This window comes from Rana temporaria, chromosome 3 (genome assembly GCF_905171775.1).
Source record: "Rana temporaria chromosome 3, aRanTem1.1, whole genome shotgun sequence".
In the NCBI taxonomy this organism is placed as follows: domain Eukaryota; kingdom Metazoa; phylum Chordata; class Amphibia; order Anura; family Ranidae; genus Rana; species Rana temporaria.
In genome coordinates, this window is record NC_053491.1 from 352,352,742 (window position 1) to 352,373,058 (window position 20,317).

The 20,317-nt window shown below is 42.0% G+C and overlaps 1 protein-coding gene across 1 annotated transcript in view; it reads right to left on the minus strand.

Moving 5' to 3' along the window:
• The window catches only part of LOC120932654 (E3 ubiquitin-protein ligase RFWD3-like), a 55,919-nt gene that overhangs the window by 8,934 nt on the left and 26,668 nt on the right, over window positions 1–20,317 (minus strand). Inside the window, exons 4-8 of the mRNA XM_040345187.1 lie at window positions 13,957–14,143; window positions 11,778–11,928; window positions 11,281–11,457; window positions 3,523–3,734; window positions 22–239 (exon numbers count right to left, since the gene is read on the minus strand). Coding sequence (XP_040201121.1) covers window positions 22–239; window positions 3,523–3,734; window positions 11,281–11,457; window positions 11,778–11,928; window positions 13,957–14,143 — 945 coding nt within the window. The remainder of the gene's footprint in view (window positions 1–21; window positions 240–3,522; window positions 3,735–11,280; window positions 11,458–11,777; window positions 11,929–13,956; window positions 14,144–20,317) is intronic.

A 20,317-nucleotide genomic window follows, 5' to 3' on the forward strand; every position in this document is an offset into this window, starting at 1 on the left:
GAAGGGTTGCACATTTCTTACCATGGCAGATTTGGTGGATTCGTCTCCAGTACACACCAGTATATCGCAGCCAAGATCTGGATTCTGGAATATGGCGTTCTTGGTAACAAGTCTACAGGTGGTCCCCCCTTTGAAGGTCTGTACTGGGCAACAGGAACATTTGTACTTATCTGCAGAATGCGCCAGGCTGTCTTTGGTGAGTTTCATCATTACACAGCGCATGTAATTATGGGTATGATCTGTCAATAGAGCATGTACAAGTCACAGAGGATAAGGCCCCTTTTACACGGATGGCTGTTTTGCTGCAGATAAAAGCATGTTTATCTTTTGCTGGAATTCAAGACTCCAGGCACAGCGGTCAGCTGCATTTGTACAGTGCGATTAGCTGCGGTTGCGTTTAGCCGCGGCACGATATTGAACGGGGATCTGACTTGGATCCCTGCCAATACCAAGCACTGTGTCTGGTATGAATCTTGAGGGCACCCCCCTGCCCCAAAGCACCTACCTCCCCATGTTGAGGGCATGCGGCCTGGCACGGTTAAGGAGGGGGGGGGGCGCTCGCTTGTCCCCACCCCCTTTCCTGACCGGCTGGGCTGCATGCTCAGATACGGGTCTGGTATGGATTTTGGGGGGACCTCCACGCCGTTTTTTCGACGTAAGGGGGTTCCCCTTAAAATCCATAGTAGACCCAAGGGCCTGGTATGCTCTTGGAGGGGGAACCCATGCCAGTTTTTTATTTGAAATTTGGCGTGGAGTTCCCCCTCAAGATTCATACCAAACGCAGCTGACACAGTACACTGCGGTTACCTGCGGTTATGTGCCGATAGCTGCGGGACTTCGCAGCTGGAAGCATTCAGTTCTATTTTTTCTATCCGCACAAAATCGCGGGTGACAAAACCGCAGGTAACCGTAGTGTGTGAAGGGTGTCATAGGAAAGCATTGTGTGCTTCTAGCTGCGGTAAAATCCGCAGCTACAAGCACTATTCTATCCATCCGTGTGAAAGGGGCCTTAAAGTTCAAAAACAATCTACAATCTGATTATACAACCTACTTTAGAACTACCAACAAAAAGTACAAAGTCCTGTTAGATTCTCTTGAAATGTAGTGCATGGTTTTGGTACATGTACATTTGGTAAATTTAAAGTGCAACTACAGGCTAAACTTTTATTTTATTAGTTTTGAATCGAGTGGAGAGGCATTAGAACATGTCAGCTTTTATTGCAGTCTTTGCCCCGTTAGGAGATTCACTCTCTCCATTTGTCCTGCTTAGGGCCCGTACACACGATCCGAATATGGCACGAAAAATGACGTCCGAGGAAGAATCGTACGATAATCGGATCGTTAGTACAGCGTTTTCGAGAGCCGATCATGACAGTTCATCCGATATTATTTTATCAGACATGCACGAAAAATTTTCTCGTACGGTACCAGATCGTATGTATTGTAGTTTCGGATGACAACTGTATTGACTAAACGAAAATCAAATACATCAAAACACATGACATCACTTCTGATTTTTTTAACGCCCGCAGCATGTACATGTACGTCCACAGAATGGCACGTACAGGCATATGGGCGTACATGTACGTCCCCGCCTTTCTGCGGGTCGGGGGTCCGATCGGGACCCCCCCGGTACATGCGGCGGTCGGTAACCCGCGGGGAGCGATCCGGGACGACGGCGCGGCTATTCGTTTATAGCCGCCCCATCGCGATCGCTCCCTGGAGCTGAAGAACGGGGAGAGCCGTATGTAAACACGGCTTCCCCGTGCTTCACTGTGGCGGCTGCATCGATCGAGTGATCCCTTTTATAGGGAGACTCGATCGATGACGTCAGTCCTACAGCCACACCCCCCATCAGTTGTAAACACACACTAGGTGAACCCCAACTCCTACAGCGCCCCCTGTGGTTAACTCCCAAACTGCAACTGTAATTTTCACAATAAACAATGCAATTTAAATGCATTTTTTGCTGTGAAAATGACAATGGTCCCAAAAATGTGTCAAAATTGTCCGAAGTGTCCGCCATAATGTCGCAGTCACGAAAAAAAACGCTGATCGCCGCCATTAGTAGTAAAAAATAAAATAATTAATACAAATGCAATAAAACTATCCCCTATTTTGTAAACGCTATAAATTTTGCGCAAACCAATCGATAAACGATTATTGCGATTTTTTTTACCAAAAATAGGTAGAAGAATACGTATCGGCCTAAACTGAGGGAAAAAAAAAGTTTTATATATGTTTTTGGGGGATATTTATTATAGCAAAAAGTAAAAAATATTGAATTTTTTTCAAAATTGTCGCTCTATTTTTGTTTATAGCGCAAAAAATTAAAACCGCAGAGGTGATCAAATACCACCAAAAGAAAGCTCTATTTGTGGGGAAAGAAAGGACGCCAATTTTGTTTGGGAGCCACGTTGCACGACCGCGCAATTGTCTGTAAAAGCGACGCAGTGCCGAATCGCAAAACCTGGCCTGGGCATTTAGCAACAAAATGGTCCGGGGCTTAAAGCGGGAGTTCACCCATTTGTAAAAAAAATTTGTTTCTCCCCTTAGCTTCCTGCTCGTTCGGTCTAGGGGAATCGGCTATTTGTATTAAAATATGAGCAGTACTTACCCGTTTTCGAGCTGCATCTTCTTCCGTCGCTTCCGGGTATGGGTCTTCGGGAGCGGGCGTTTCTTCTTGATTGACAGCCTTCCGAGAGGCTTCCGACGGTCGCATCCATCGCGTCACTCGTAGCCGAAAGAAGCCGAACGTCGGTGCGGCTCTATACTGCGCCTGCGCACCGACGTTCGGCTTCTTTCGGAAAATCGTGACGCGACGGAAGCCTGTCAATCAAGAAGGAACGCCCATTCCCGAAGCCCATACCCGGAAGCGACGGAGAGGATGCATCTCGTAAACGGGTAAGTACTGCACATATTTTAAAATAAATAGCCGATTCCCCTAGTAAAAACGAGCAGGAATCTAAGGGGGAAAAGTGCCCTCTAAGGGTGAACCCCCGCTTTAAGTGGTTAATAACCTATTTAATTTCTACTTGTGACTATTAAGTGGGAAAAAATTGTACGATCTGTCGTACGATATTCGGATAGTGTGTACGTGGCATTACTGTTATCAGCAAGTGAAAGAAAATCTTAAATTTTGGGTTGACACCAGAACAGTAATAGAAGGGAAATCTTCCAATGGGGACACTACGTCTGGTGACACCCTGAGATTCCCTCTCTTTTGGAGGGATTATCTTTCACTTCCTGTTTGGCTATGGGACAGAGAGTGAAGAGACATTTTCATCATAGGAGACATTTGGCAAAACAAAAATCTGACCAAAAAAAAGTATCAGAGCTTAGTGAAATTATACAATTTTATATTCAGTTATTGTTAGGACCTTATTTAACAATCATATGTAGTAGGCAGTTCTAATGGGTTTACATGCACTTTCACAAGCAGTAGAAGAAATGACACAATTCCAGGTCACAGAATGTCATTTAGATATTCATATGCATTAGTTAGAAGCTGCAAGTCCTCACCTGGCCGGAAAGTGAACAGGCATTGCCTCGTGCTGCTCTCTGTCTGGATGTCAGTACATCCACTGGAATCCAGGGGCAGTACGTGTGCAGTGTACTGGGCATCCTTCTTCTCCCAAAAACACACTCCTTTTAGGTTCCCCACCAGCAATCCTCCACAGGGGAAGGCCTCAGAGATGGCACGAGGCATGTAGGAGAGAGTAATCACTGGAGCGCTTGAGGAAGAGATGACAGATCAGAGATTACAGGTATGACAAAACGAACAAGTCTGTACTCTGAGCAAGAGCATTTTCATATCAAATTCTTTACCCCTTCATGACAAAGGTAAAAAGAATCCTAATGCCGCGTACACACCATCACTTTATGTGATGAAAAAAAATGACGTTTTTAAAAACGTCACTTTAATTGACTGTGTGTGGGGGAAAACGTCGTTTTATGTCATGTAAAAAACGACCAAAAAAAATTGAAGCATGCTTCAATTTTATGTGTCGTTTTTCAAAAGTGCACTTTTTACTTCACAGAAATTGACCGTGTGTAGCAAAAAACGTTGTTTTCTAAGACGTTTTTTCATCCACGCATGCCCAGAAGCTACTTATGAAGCGAGCTTCAATGGTAAAACGTGGTGGAACGTAACCTCACTTTGCAAGAACATTGTGAGAAAAACGATGGTGTGTAGGCAACTTCGTCTTTGAAAATTTAAGTTTCAAAAACGTAATTTTTTACTTCACAGAAAGTGTCATTTTTTTTCATCACATAAAGTGATGGTGTGGACGCGGCATAACACTTTGACGCAGTTTTCCAACTTCGGCATGTGTTTAGTATTATTATTCTTAATATTATAATATAGGATTTATATAGCGCCAACAGTTTGCGCAGCGCTTTACATCAGGGAAGACAGTACAGTCACAATACAATTCAATACAGGAGGGATCAGAGGGCCCTGCTCGTTAGAGCTTACAATCTAGAAGTAAAACTGTACATTTCATCACAGCTACTTGGGCCCCTTTTACACATGCAGACCCCGTTCGTTTCATCAGTTCAGTAAAAAAACTTTCAAAGGAAATAACAGATGAAGTTTACATCAGTTTTTCCTCAGTTTGTCATCCATTTGTTTACATCCACCAGCTAGAGTCCTTAATAGACCTGTGCACAACAAAAAAAAAATCGTTTTTTTTTTTTTGTTTCGTCTCATTCCGTAGATTCATAATTTCGTAAGATGCGAGTTTTCCTATTCGGACCCATTCGTATTTTTGTAACAGTTTTATTTTCTTTTATACTGAATGATTCGTAATTTATTTTCGTTGATTCGTTGATTCGTTATTCGTAATTTTGTTAGATAATAATTTTCGTTTAATGGATTCGTAATTTTGTACTTTCGTAAATACCGTATTTATCGGGGTATCATGCGCTCCGGCAAATAGCGCGCACCCCTAAAGTTGCCCGAATTCCTGTGGAAAAAAGTTGTTTTGTACTTACAGTTTTGGTGTCTTGCGCGGCGGCCTCGTCGGGTCCGGCGTCCGTCTGCGGCTTCGGGTGTCCTCTTCGTCGGGTGCGGCGTCCTCCCCGCTCGTTTCCCGCGCCGAGTTTAAATACTGCGCCGACATATACCGAGCGCAGTACACTCGTGTATCGTCGGGCAGGCTCGGCAACTCTCGCGCTGACGTCCTGTACGCTCAGGACGTCAGCGCGAGAGGCGCCGAGACTGCCCGAAGATACACGAGTGTACTGCGCTCGGTATATGCCGGCGCAGTATTCAAACTCGTGGCGGGAAAGCGGGTATCGGCGTATACCACGCACCCACGGTACATTGCGGCGCGGTTATTCGCAATCTCGTATTTTAGTTTCATTTTCATCACGCGGTTAATTCATATTAAAGCCTCGTACACACAGTGAGATTTTTTGTCAACAAACTTCAAAATGAGCATGTTTTCAAAAAAATCCAAGCGTGTGTACGCTCCATCGGACAAACTTTTTCAGTTTCCATCGGACAAAAGTTCGCTCTGCAAACGGACAAACTTTTCAGCAACAAAAGTCCGGCCAACTCCCTTAGGACAAAAAAACATGGAAAAGTTTTTTTGAAGTCCGATCGTGTGTACGAGGCTTTACACTGTCCAATGTGACTCAAAAGAGATAAGCACAAAAGAGATAAGCTGATTGGCTAAGAGATTAAGTAAGATACATCACTCACTAACTACACTGCTCAGTGCCCATTCGAAAGAACTATTCGAGTACACAAATTTACAAACAGACAAAGAAACGGATTTACAAAACACACAAATGAAAATACGAACATACGAATGAAAAAACGAATATATATTTAAAATACGGAATGCAAATCGTTCGTTATAGATGTCATTTTCGTTCTTTTGCTGTTTCGGTGTTTTGTATTTTAGTACGTTTGTCCAATCGAATGTTCATATTTTCGCTTGTTCGTTATTTTTCTTATTCGTAATTCCGTACTTTTCGTATTTTAGTACTTTCAGCTATTCGGATGTTTGAATTGATCCGAATGTAAGAATAATAACAAATTCGTATGAAAATCCATTTGTTACGAACGGAAACGCACATGTCTAGTCCTTAACCACTTGAGTCCCGGAGCCATTTTTTCATGTAAAAACTTACATTCACTTTCTTAAACGGAAGAAAAAAAGGCTTTTGATCCATTCCAAAAAACGAACATTGACGGAAGTGGAAGTAAATGGACGTTAATGGATGATCATCCATTTATATCCTTTTTTTCCATAGAGAAGCATTGATGTCAGTTTTTCATCCATCAACAGATGGATGAATAACGGACAAACGGTCCGCATGTGTAAAAATGACCTAAATGAGATCCCAATTTGTCCTGATAAATCACAGTATAATCCACCTGAATACACTTAGGCCCCTTTCATACTTAGGCCCTTTTCACAGGGGTTTTTATGCTTCTACAGTCTTCACCATTATAGCAAGTATTATCTTGCCAAAAGAGTCTTTGACATGCTTTTTAAGTAAACGGGTCACCATCATCTGGTAAGCAGAACCCACTTATGGAGCACTTTAGGTGTAATTTGGTCAGCTGGTGAAGGATAACTCACTGTTGACAGCAGAGCTTTTTTTCTCAGAAAATAGGTGCAGGAACTCAACCACGACCCCGTTCAGATTTCACAAACAGTAGAAGGGTATTAAAGGGGCATTAAATACCAGGATTGCATTACATACAGAGTGCAGAGTTCAGGGGGGTTACACACAGAGTGCAGAGCTGCCACTTGTAAACACAGAAACCAGACTTCTGTGTTTACAAATGATTGTGGTGATCAGGCACCAAAGGGTCCGAGCCAAAGGTGGTGGAAGTGAGTTCCTCCAAGTTCCCCCTGAAAAAAAGCCCTGGTTGACAGTATTCAGAAGATTTTTCAGCACAGAAGAGTCACAACTGCTAGGACTTTGATTATGAAAACTTGGCGATTCATATATTGTTTTACCCAGTGTTTTCACACAAGTTACATCTACTTAAGTTGTATGTGTCACTTTGCACTTTAATATGAGTACTTAAGTGTGTTTATACCTCATTATTCATTATTGCCCAGTAGTAATTCTACTTGGTGTCAGAGCGCCCTCCATATCCAATTCACCCTAGAGAATAAAATGACGGTCATTGCAATACTTTATGTCACGCTGTATTTGTGCAGCGGTCTTACAAGTGCAATTTTTGGGGAAACAAATACAGGTTTTTAAATAAAAAAATAAGACAACAATAAAGTTAGCCCAATTTTTTTTATTGTGAAAGATAAAGTTACGTTGAGTAAATTGATATCCAACATCGCGGCAATACCTCACATGTGTTGCTTGAACGCCGTTTTCATATGCGAACGCGACTTACGTATGCATTTGCTTCTGCGTGCGAGCTCAGTGGGATGGGGTGCTTTAAGTTATTATTTTTTTTCTTATTTATTTAACTTTTTATTTTTACACAGTCTTTTTTTTAAAAAAAATTGGTCACTTTTATTCCTATTACAAGGAATGTAAACATCCCTTATAATAGAAGAGACCTCAGATCTCACATTTACATGAAAATGCAATAAAAAAAATAAATGAATTTCCCCTTTAAGACCATTAGGCGGAAGTGACGTCACTTCTGCCATCAAATGATGTGGAGCCGAGCAGGGCCATCTTTTCCTCACTCAGCATCCAGCCTGTGAGGGGAGAGGACACGATCATCTCCGCCACTACCGGTGGCTCCGGTAAGCAGCGGAGACGACCAGAGCGCGGCAGGAGGGGCACCTCTCCAGCCTCCGATAAAAGTGATCTTGCGGCGAATCTGCTGCTGAAGCCACTTTTATCTGAAAGCAGACCGCCCGCTGTTGAGGATACCGGCCTGCCATAACAACGGTATTCCCCTTCAAACAGCTGACGTACAACTGCGGCAGATGGTTCGCAAGTGGTTAAAGTGTATTTTTTCCCCCAAAAATTGGGATTGAAAAACCGCTGCACAAACATTGTGCCACATGAAATATGCAACACCAACCATTCTATTCTCTAGGGTCTCTACTTAAGAAAACATGTATACATTTTGGGGGGTTCTAAGTTGTTTTCTAGCAAAAAAAATGCTGATTTTTACATCTAGGAGAGGAATGTTAGAATTGGCCTGGTCTGGAACTGGTTAACAAGTATAAGTACTAGTAGTTGTGTTGTGTGCTTTTTTTGTGAATTATTGATGCTTAGTTAGATTCTGTTGCTACAGAGATTTATATGGACCTCTCTTTGCAGCCACATGTTACCATGATTGAGCCAAAGGGACATTGCTGTGAAGAGTTCATTGTTTTGCAGCTTTCATAATCTTATTTGTATTATTTTCATCCATTTTTTATATCCGCCAGCTGGAGTCCTCAACCACCCGAGTCCGAGAGACATTTTTTTTATGGGAAAATTGACCGTTTGTCTGTTTACATCCATTTTTCATCCAATCCAATTTTTTAATGGAAGAAAAATAAGGCTTTGATCCTTTTCAAAAAACTGATGTTGACAGAAGTGGATATAAACTGATGTAAATGGATGATAATCCGTTCTACATCCTTTTTTCCATAGAGATGCATTGATGTCCTATTTTTCATCCTTTAATAGATGGATGAAAAATGGACAAATGGTCAGAATGTGTGAAAGGGGCCTTAGGGTTGGTATGTTTTAGGTACCACTAAAAAATGCGTTTTCTTTATACACTGATCTAACACAGACCTAGATCAATTTTCTCCTCCAGTATACAATGTATCCCTTTCTCCATTCAAGAGGAGAAAACAACAAAGGGGTAGGCTGTACACTGACTGATCACTTTGATAGTCAATCATAGGCTCCAACAGCGATCATGCACCGATTCCCAATTGTTCGTATGAGACCTAGAGCTCTTAGCGACAGCTCGGTTATTTTGCTATAAGTGCGCTGTGTACTGCCCTCTCAGCACAAGCTCAGTAGCGCATATATGAGACCTCAAGTATAAATACCCAATTCCATATGCTCATCGGGAAGGGGTTATAAAGAAAAAAAAATGATAGTCAAGAAATAAATTAGTAGCTTCAAGTTACAGAGATTCTCCTAAGATTCACAGATAGAGGAGAAGCAAGCAAACCCTAAACTACACATTGCTCCCATAAACATCAACTGGGGTTCCCTGTTAACAGGGTGTGTGCAGTGAGGGTAACCGAGGATAAATAACACCAGATTGAAAGCAAGCATCATGCACATCATTAGGGTGCAACTCCAGCCACAACTTATTTTTCTTTGCTTATTGGGAGAGAGTAACAGCAACAGTTGGGGGAAAGTCTACTTTCTTATTTTCGGTAAAATTTACATTTTCCCACACAGGTTGGTTTTCCAGCTATAACGTTGAGGTTTTCATGATATCTTAGATCAGATATCACTAAATGGCAGGCCCATCCAGACCCATCATTGACAGTCCTCCTATCCCAATTACTTCAGCGGTGCCACCCCTACCCCCGGACCCGCACAGCAGGGCAGAGGGTAAAAATTCTGGACAGATGGTGAGAGCTACCCAACTTATCAAGTTAACAAGTGGATGATGTGGGGAGGTCCCAGCAACCAATCACACACTGTGATATGACAGAGGGAAAAAGTGACGTAAGGGCGGTAATGTGTAGTGTGTAGGGGGCAAGGGGGGTGACTTGAAACACTGATGTAAAGGGGGAATGTAATGTGGTGGGGCTGTGATGTGAATAGGGAGGGGGACTGAGGACACTGATGTAAAGAGGCAGGGAAACACAAAATTCATTAGTGTACATTTTACATACAAGTCAAAGATTAATACATAGTATAAATTTGTCAGCAATCAACAGATGCAGTTACTGTAAAAAGAGATTACAACATTTACCTCCACAAGTAATATAAAAGGTCACAAAAGTTATACCAAAAGCAGAGCAGCTGGCCAAGTCCTCCTTGGGAAAGGGGTCATTTTGTACCCTGGAATATTGGGTCATAAGATGTCATTACACAGCTGAATGCTATACTTTGGGTCATCTTTTATATGTTAATTACAGATGTATATACTGTGATGCTTTGTGCTCTAACTGTGCATTTGTTTGCACTGATTACTGACAAACATCTACAATGTATACAGGCATACCCCACTTTTACGTACACAGTGGGACCAGAGCATGTATGTAAAACGAAAATGTACTTAAAGTGAAACAATACCTTTTTTCACTTCTAGGGTGTAGTGGGGGGTCAGGGACTGTAGTAGGGGTGTCAGTATCTGTAGTTGAGGTCTCAGGGGCTGTAGTGGAGGTGTCAGGGGCACACTGGAACAGGGCGGGCTATGCTCTCAGAGCTTTAGCTCCTTCTACTGCGGCTGCAAAATGTCTGTACAGTACCTGTAAGGCACTTTACATACACTCACGGGTATGTCCTTACTCGCGAGTGTATGTAAAGTGAGTGTACTTAAAGCGGGGTATGCCTGTACATCATTGACCTGGATACACAATTGGCATTCATGAAACTTGGGTGTGCTTCCTTCTTATGCCGCGTACACACGGTCGTTTTTTTAAAAAACGTCATTTAAAATGACCGTGTGTGGGCAAAACGTTGTTTTTTGTCTTCTAAAAAATTCGAACATGCTTAAATTTTTTATGTCGTTTTTCAAAATGTCGTTTTTTGTGTCATAAAAAATGACCGTGTGTGGGCTAAACCGACATTTAAAACAACGTTTTTAAACCCGCGCATGCTCAGAAGCAAGTTATGACGCGAGCTTGAATGGAACAGAGTGCCGTCGTACGTGCTGTACGTAACCGCGCTTTGCTAGAGCTTTTTGAAAAAACGATGGTGTGTAGGCAACGTCGTTTTTTAAAATTAAGTTTTCCAAGGCAAAAAACGACCGTGTGTATGCGGCATTAGTATTGTTGTGTTCTAAGACATGGTGCATCCCCATTCCGTACCTTAGCACCACATCCTGCCAATGGCAGCCTATCCCATGCTGGATAGAGCCCTTGGCTGTGTCAGGTGGTAACAGCTGTCCTGACAGTTACTCTTCATTGAATTCACTAAACTGTAGTCCAAGCTCAGTCTTCTAGTTGTCAACACATCTATGTGTAGATACAGACTGTTCTGAAAATAGCTACATGGCTTTTTATAATCATATTTGATAAGTGACAGGTCCTCTGAAATCTTTACATCTTCCGATTTTACAAGGCTCCTCCAGTAATGAAAGTTCCTGGTCTACCTTTATCTCTTCCTCCTGCTATATGTTTATTAATGCAAAACATTTGTTTATGCACTCACCGAGAGTTCCACAGCCTCAGTTTTTGCACGGGTTTGCTTGTGTTCCTCAGGTCGTACACCAGCACAAAGCCACTAATCAGACCGGCATAAACATAGTTGAAGTCATCAGAGCACCAGCAGCAGCTCCATAACGGCTGCTCGGCTTTGCAGGTCTGCACCACTGAGTTCGTTAGAAGGCTGCAAGATTGACAGACAATGTCAGAGGGTGTTTAAGCTCCCATCGTGCTCTTCTCAAACAATACATTCCCCAAAAGCTACCACTAATTAACCAGTAAATTGATGACCAGCCCAAACCCTTTACTATTTATTGTTAACGCTAACCTTGTCAACCATGTCCAGCAGCAGCTACTCAGCTACTCAGTTACAAATCGAGGCTAAAAAAACAAATGCATATCAATGAGGCAAATCTGCTACTATCTCTCTGGAACAAAGACTGAAGAGACTCCAATATACTAGGGCTGCCTGCCCATTTATATGCAGGAACATGCAGCACTCACCTGGTCAGTTTCAATGTGCCGTCCATAGAAGCGGAGAGAAGGAGGCCGTCAGAGCGCGAGTTGAAGGCCAGACCACGGATCTGTTTGGAATGGATGGGAATATATTGCTCGCTCTCCATAGTGGCCACATTTAGCTTATTCACACCACACCCTGGAAAGAGAGAACCAGAAGATTTATAGGGAAGAAATGAGGAACTTGGAGATTAACAGGGGAGCAATGAGAGAGAGAAAGAGAGAGAGAGAGGAGATTTACGGAAGAACAATCAGAAAAATCCAGAAGATTTAAAGAGGAGCAATGAGAGGGAGAGAGAGCCGTGGGAGATTTACAGGGAAGCAATGAAAAAGAGACATGAGATTTACAGGGGAGGAATGAGAGAGAGAGTCCAGTGAGATTTACATGGGAGGAATGGGAGAGAAAGAGAGAGAGAGCACAGGGAGATTTTCAAGGGAGTGTCAGAATGTTTATAGAGAAATATTAAAATAATATAATATTTATGGAATTATGGAAACATCTATGTTTCAGGAGATTTTTTAGTGTTTCCACAAATACAATCAAGTATTTCCAGTTGTTTATCCATGCTATTTTGAAGACAAGTGACAACAATGATATGCTAAAAATATATATTTTATTAACTAAAACTTCAGTGTAAAATAATATTAGGTATATTTTGTGATAATACAAAAATGTATATATACTTTCAAATATCAAATATATGGGGTTTTAACAGATAAAACATTTCTATACAAGCTCTTATTACAAAATATCATATTTCAATACTTGAATGATAACTTGGTGAATTTAGACTTGGTAACTCTTAATTAGCTTTCCGTAGCTCTACAGACTTATAAAAACAACTAAGTGTTGACTTTAGCACTGTGATTCCTTCTCAAAACAAACAGATCCTAAAGCTAAAACCAAATTTTCAATACAGTATATGGACCATTTGGTTAACCATATACAAACTTGGTAGTTTTAACCAAGATTCACTTTTAACTTTAGAATGAATCAATGGTTCAACGCATACTATAACCAATCCAATTCTAAGGCCCCATACACACGATAGAATCCATCCGCAGATAAATCCCAGCAAATGGGTTTCTGCGGATAGATCCTATGGTGTGTACACGCCAGCGGATCTGTTTCCGCGGAGAAATCTCCTCTGGGATGGATTCCAGCAGATCGGATATTTGCTGACATGCACAACAAATCCATCTGCTGGAATCCATCCCAACAGATGGATCCGCTCGTCTGTACAGACTTACCGGATCCATCCGTCCAAAGGGATTCCCCGCACGCGTCGTAATGATTTGACGCATGCGTGGAATTCCTTATATGACAGCGTCGCGCCCGTCGCCGCATCATAATAGCGGCGACGGCGCGACACGTCATCGCCAGAGGATTTCAGTGCGGATTTCAATGCGATGGTGTGTACACGCCATCGCATAGAAATCTTCTGAAATCCTCGAGAGGATTTATCCGCGGATACGGTCCGCTGGACCGTATCTGCGGATAAATCCTCTCGTGTGTATGGGGCCTAAGACTTTGAAGTCAGTTTTGTGAGATATGACAATATATGTATCTCCTTTGTTTTAAAAGCGAAAAAGAATTGTACTGCAGTTTGAATTCACTGCACTCCAAAACTGAACTGCCAATATTGATTGGATTAGTCAAGTATATGCTCAACTAAACTTCAATTACCTAAAAGGTAAAGATTAAAAAAGATTAATACTTTACCGGTGGTCTAAGAAACTTTGGTTTTGAGAAGTAGGCTGTTAGATTTATAAAGCAAATATGTATCATATTCATAGAGGGGAGCCCCCTTCTAATTACAGTTTATTAAGGAGAGAACAAATACCAAGTGAGAAAAAAACAGTTAGTGCTCCAAAAAAGTCTTTTCAAATGACCACAGGTGAGCAGTACTCAGCAGGAAGCAGAGGATTCATATGCAATATATCAATATGGTTGCCCCATGTCTATATGTATTTTCAAATAGAAACAGTAAGCCAAATAGTCTATATACTTTGCATTGCTGGCTACATGACTTGGATGAGAGCCCTCAAACCAGTGCTTTTGGGTGTGGGGGGAAAATCATGTGACCTCCTCCCAAAATGTAGTACAGTTGTATAGTGACAGATGGCATGCACACCTGTAGATTTTTTTCCCTTTAAGATGACTTACCAGTAAGGACACCTCCGGGAGAGGGCTGTTGTGACACCATGAGGCAGCCCAGCCACTCAGAGCAGGCCATGACATGGCAGCTCTCCATCTGACAGACAGCCTTCTGAAAGTTGTACTTGTGTGGAAATTGGCTGACGAACAGTTGGGAAGAGCTAGTGCCATGCTGAGCAATCAACGTCTTTAGTTCCTTATGAAGAAAAGAAACTCAGGTGTGAGTGACACGGGCAAAAAACAATAGTGGTGGGAGCAACACAGACACCAGACATGAGCAGGTTAGAGACACAGACACCAAACATGAGATGGATAAAGCCAGGTTACACAGACCACAGAAAGATCTAGTGTACTGCATACACATCACTACAAAGAAGGAAGCAGTGAACTGAATATGTAATAATCCTATCACTTCCCCCAACACGTACATATATTATTGCAAACTATACATGGACACAAAAGTTACGCCCCAACATTCATCAACGAACATGTGATGCCGCATACACACCATCACTTTATGTGATGAAAAAAAAACGACATTTTCTGTGAAGTAAAAAACTAAGTTTTTGAAACTTCAATTTTCAAAGACGAAGTTGCCTACACACCATCGTTTTTCTCACAATGTTCTAGCAAAGCGAGGTTACGTTCTCACCACTTTTTCCATTGAAGCTCGCTTCTGGGCATGCGCGGGTGTAAAAACGTCTTTTTAAACGACGTTTTTTGCTACACACGGTCAATTTCTGTGAAGTAAAAAACGACGTTTTGAAAAACGACACATAAAATTGAAGCATGCTTCAATTTTTTTTGGTCGTTTTTTACAAGACATAAAACGACGTTTTCCCCCACACACGGTCAATTAAAGTGACGTTTTTAAAAACGTCATTTTTTTTCATCACATAAAGTGATGGTGTGTACGGGGCATTACAGTCTGGCTATTCAGCTTTCTAGATGACTATCAGCTGCTAGCTAGTAAAATGAACAGATTTCTGCAAGTGACTGGTCTATGAACTGTCATAAGCAAGTCTCTCAATGATTGTGACTTTTAGGGGAAGATTTTCTAAAACGGGAGCACTCAGAATCTGCTGTAGCTGTGCATGGCAGCCAATCAGCTTCTAACTTCAGATTGTTCAATTAAGCTTTGATAACAAAACCTGGAAGCTGGTTTCTATGCAGAGCTTCATCAGATTTTGCACGTAGTTTTAGTAACTAACCCCCTTATGCCCCGTACACACGATCAGAATTTCCGATGGACTTTTTCCATCGGGTTTTTCGATCGTGTGTAGCCCCATCTGAGTTTTTTCATCGGAAATTCAGTTTAGAGCAGGGGTGGGGAACCTTTTTTCTGCCAAGGGCCATTTGGATTTTTGTAACATCATTCGGGGGCCGTACAAAATAATCAACTTAAAAATTAGCCTGTTATATTTGGTCAAACATTTTTTTTGTATAATCTTTATTTATATACTCCATTTTTACAAATAAAGAACAAAGGAAACACAATGGACATGTAAAAAAATAAGGCTGTCAATAAACAAGGACATGAACTGTCACCACATATTTGGTCAAACATTTAATTAACTAACCGCTAATGTGATGGATGGAACTGTTTCTATTTTGGGAGGTGTGTGATGTTGGCCGATATTGATGATGTTGCTACTCGCAACTGGTTTTCCAGGTTTGCTTCGGTCAGTCTGGAGCGCAGTCGACTCTTTGCGATGGTAAGTTTTGAAAAGAACTGCTCGCAGCAGTAAGTTGTTCCAAACACAGATGCATATTTTAATGCATGTCTTCTCAAAGTTGGGAATTCATCATTACTTATGTAATGCTTGTAGAACTCAAGCAGTGGGAGGTTAGTGCCGATCCAAACGGGGTGACCCATTCGGATCATGGATCGGTGACGATCTGTTGCACCCCCAGTCAGAAGGAGCCGGAACTACAAGGTAAACATCGGATCCTTCTGACAGCTCCGCAGACACACACTCAGCGGCACGGGGGGGGGGCAGATGGAATGATTTTGCGGGCCGCAGGTTCCCCACCCCTGGTTTAGAGTTTAGATATAGAACATGTTCTATTTTTGTTCTATGGAATTCCGATATTCCGTGATTTGGCCAGGCAAAAGCCAGATCGTGTGTATGCGGCATAAGAGTCTAAAAACATTTTATCCCATCAGAAATAATGTGGGGCATTTCAGATATGCAGCAAATGATGGTTCCAAGGGAACAGCTAATAAAATAAATCTTCTTTGAATCTACACACAGTTTAAATATGAAGTTTGACCACTTTGCGCCCAAGCCAATTCTGACACTTTGCTCCAACATGTAAAAATCAATATATTTTTTTTCTAGAAAATTACTCAGAACCACCAAACATTACATATGTTTTTTTAGCCAGGGAATACAATGGCAGTTGTTGCAACTTTTTATGTCATTTGGTCTTTGCGCAGCGATTTTTCAAACATACTTTTTTTTGGGGGGAAAAAAACTGTTTCATGACTTAAAAACAAAAAAAATAGTAAAGATAGCCCAATTTTTTTGTTACACTGTGTAAATAGATACCTAACATGTCACATTCATGGAATGGCGCCAAACTTTGGTACTTAAAAATCTCCATAGGCGGCTTTTTAACTTTTTTTTTACAGGTTACCTGTTTAGAATTAGAGAATTAACTTGGGCTAGAATTATTGATGGCGCTCTAACATTTGCGCTGATACCTCACGTGTGATTAGAACGTAATTTAAATATGCGGGCGCGATATATGTATGCGTTCTCTTCTGCGGGGACAGGGCGCTTTAATTTTTTTTTAATTATTGTTTATTTTATTTCCATTTTTTTTTTATTACACTTCCCTCTTAAAACATTTTTTTTTAGCACTTTTATTCCTATTACAAGGAATGTAAACATCTCTTGTAATAGGAATAGTGCGTGACAGGTCCACTTTATAGAAAGATGTGGGGTCTATAAGTCCCCACATCTCTCCTCCGGCATTGTTTACTTCAACGTGCCCGGGCCTCTAAGAGTCATAGAGACCATCTTTCCCTCAGATTTCTTTATGATATTCTTTCCGCACCGGCGGATTCCTTCTCCAGGTCTCCGATCCTATGGGAGAGCTCAGAGAAGCACCAGAAGGCGGCAGAACATCCCCTTCCGCCACCTGTAAGAACATGCGGCTAAACTGCCGCTATAATTGTTCTTACGGTGCACAGAATCGTTGGCTGAAAAAAATTATATCTGGATGATAGCTGTAGCTGCAAGCATCATTCAGATATCCCACAGGAAAGGGCTAGATGATACTGTGTGTTATAATGTGGCTGCAGATTAAGCTGAAGAGCTAGTGGGGACATTTCATTTCCAGCAGCAAGAAAAAGGGAACCCAGAGGACAAATATGGCCTCACACAGTGAGTGTTTACCTGTTCGCTCTTTTTTTCAGCCACTGATCAATGCACTTAAAGGGGTGAGTGAGTGAGTAAGTGAGTGAGTGAGTGAGTGAGTGAGTGAGTGAGTGAGTGAGAAACTTATATAGCGCAACACATGCAAACTGAATCGCCCCTGGGCGCTTAGTATCCGTTCCCTACTGTCCTTTTGCCTTCAGAAAAGATGGGTTTTGAGTTTTTTTCTGAAGGCCAGGTGATTCTCCTCCATTCGGATGCTGGTTGGTAGAGCGTTCCATAGTCTAGGTCCATGGACTGCAAATCTTCGTTCTCCTTTGGACTTGTATCTGGCTTTGGGTATCTGGAGTAGATTTTGGTCGGTGGATCGGAGCACGCGATTAGGGTTGTGAATTTTTAATTTTTTGCATAGATATTGGGGGGCATTTCCTTGAACACACTTATGCGTCAGACAGAGTGCCTTAAAAGTAATTCTGTCTTTTACTGGCAACCAATGAAGGGATCTCAGTGAAGGCAATATTGATTCCCATGGTTTTTTCCCAGTCACGAGTCGAGCGGCTGTATTTTGAACGACTTGCAGACGAGAGATTTGGTATTTTGGGAGTCCGAGGTAAAGGGCATTTGCATAGTCGAGTCTGGAGTTGATAATTGTTCCCACCAAGACTGCTATGTCTTCTTTCGGGATTTAGGGGGACGAAGTTCTGTTTTTGAGTCGTTGAGTTTGAGTTTAAGGTAACTCTTCGTCATCCAATTTTCTATCAAAGTAAGGCATTTCTCTAGTCCGAGATAATGATCCTTATTGTTGCAGATGCGAAAATATAGTTGCATGTCACCCGCGTAGGAGTGGTAGAGTAACTTCTGGTTACTGATGATTTCAAAAAGAGGGCGGAGATAGATATTGAATAATACAGGCGACAAGGGGGATCCCTGAGGGACTCCGCATGACACTGTGCGTTTTTCAGATGTGAAAGGACCTAGATTCACTATTTGTGATCTGTGTTCCAAGAAGGAGGAGAACCAGGGTAAATCCGAGTCCGCGACTCTAGCTACTTCAGCTAGGCGGGTCAGTAATTTGTGGTCTACAGTATCAAATGCTGCGCTTAGGTCCAACAGTACCAGAAGACAGGATTCTCTTTCATCTGCTGCTTCGAGAGCGTCATCCCATATTTTGAGTAGTGCCGTTTCTGTTCCGTGACCAGGACGGAAACCTGATTGAAACTGATCGAGTAATTTATGGGTGTCTAAATGATGTTGTAGCAGTTGTACAACTTCTTTCTCTATTATCTTGGAGAAGACATTTAGGCCTGTTATGGGTCGGCGATGGTTTGGGTCTTTGGGGTCAAGGGTGTTTTTTTTAGAATTGGTTTGATTATACCTTGTTTCAGCAAGGTTGGCACCATGCCTTCCTTGAATGACTGGTTTATGAGATCCGTGATAGCTGGTGCCACAATATCGGCACATTCTTTCAGCAATTTGGTGGGGATGATATCATTAGGCGCTGTGCTATCTCGCAGAGTACTGATGATATTTTTAGTGGAATCGATGGAGATGGGCTTTAAAGTGAAATTAGTTGATTGCGGCATATTTGTGTGGATATTAGCTTTTTGATTTAAAGGGGGGTCGATGAGGGTTCTATTTTGCTGAATAATTTCACGGATTTTGTCAATTTTGTTGATGAAATGATCCGATAATTTGTTGCAAAATTCTTGTGACTCTTTGGGGCCTCTAGGCAGACTGGATTCATAGACTGAGCGACTAAATTAAAGAGTTTGTGGGGGCGGTTCCGGGCATTTGCGATGATATTAGAAACATTATCTTTTTTGGCCTTAAAGATTTCTTTGTGATATTTCTTAGTTATTACCTTATAAATAATGTGGTTTTCCTCTGTAAAGCTTCTTCTCCAGGCTGCTTCCTGCTCTTCTACGCTCTTGCTTCAATAATGTGAGCTCGTCGTTAAACCAGTTGGAATTGTTTTTCCGGATGCACGTTCTGCGTTTTGGCGCTACCATGTCTGCTGTCTGTAGAAGAGCTTTGTTGATGGAGTTTAGTATTTCTGTGGCTGTTTGATGTTCCCTAATGTGGTTTTGAAGAGTTCCGAGTGGAGTTTCCTCTGGGATCCAATGTGTTGTCACCGTTTTTTCCTGTTTTTTTTAAGGGGGCGTTTGAAGTGATTATAAATTTGATTGCATGGCGATCTGTCCATGGTAGGGGATCATTTTCCAGTATGTTAATTTCCAAATCTTGTCTGAAGATGAGATCAAACGTGTGACCTGAAGCATGTGTGGGCCCACATACTAGTTGCTGCAGACCTAATCCTTCCAAGTGGTCAATGCAGGCGACGGGGTCCTGTGAGGAGTTGGCCCATAGATTGAAGTCCCAGAGTAGCAGGAGATGTTTGATGTTTAAGGTATAGGTGGAAATTAAATCTGTCAAAGAGCAGAGTAGTATGTGAACGGTGTCCTGGGGATTTGTTTTCAATTGCAGAGTGAGGGTTTCCATGCATGGAAGTGAGTTCTGTAGGTCTGGATTAGTGACAGAGAGGTGAGCCTTGTGGATCACAGCCAGGCCTCCTCCTCTTTGCCCCACTCTGTTTTCTGTTAGAATGCGATAACTCTCTGGCACCAGTTCTCCTAGAATGGTGTTACAGTCGGCTGTTAGCCAGCTTTCTGTGATGAAGAGGCAGTCAATGTCGTGTTGTAAGAAGAAATCATGGATTTCTTGTCTGTGTTTTACTGCCGATCTTGTGTTGAGCAAGGAGCATGATATATGCTTTGGCTGCAATGTAGGCGTGCAATTTTTGACTGTCGATCGTCGATCGGTTCTTAACATTTGCTCTTTCCTAAGTACTTTTTTAGTGACAGCTGGTAGTATTGAAGCAATTGTCCTTAGCCCCCAAATGGTTTTTGCGGAGAATTGCAAATTGACCATAATCGCCGAGGCTGGTGATAGTGGTTAAGTGTTGATCATGGTGGTAATCAATGACGGTC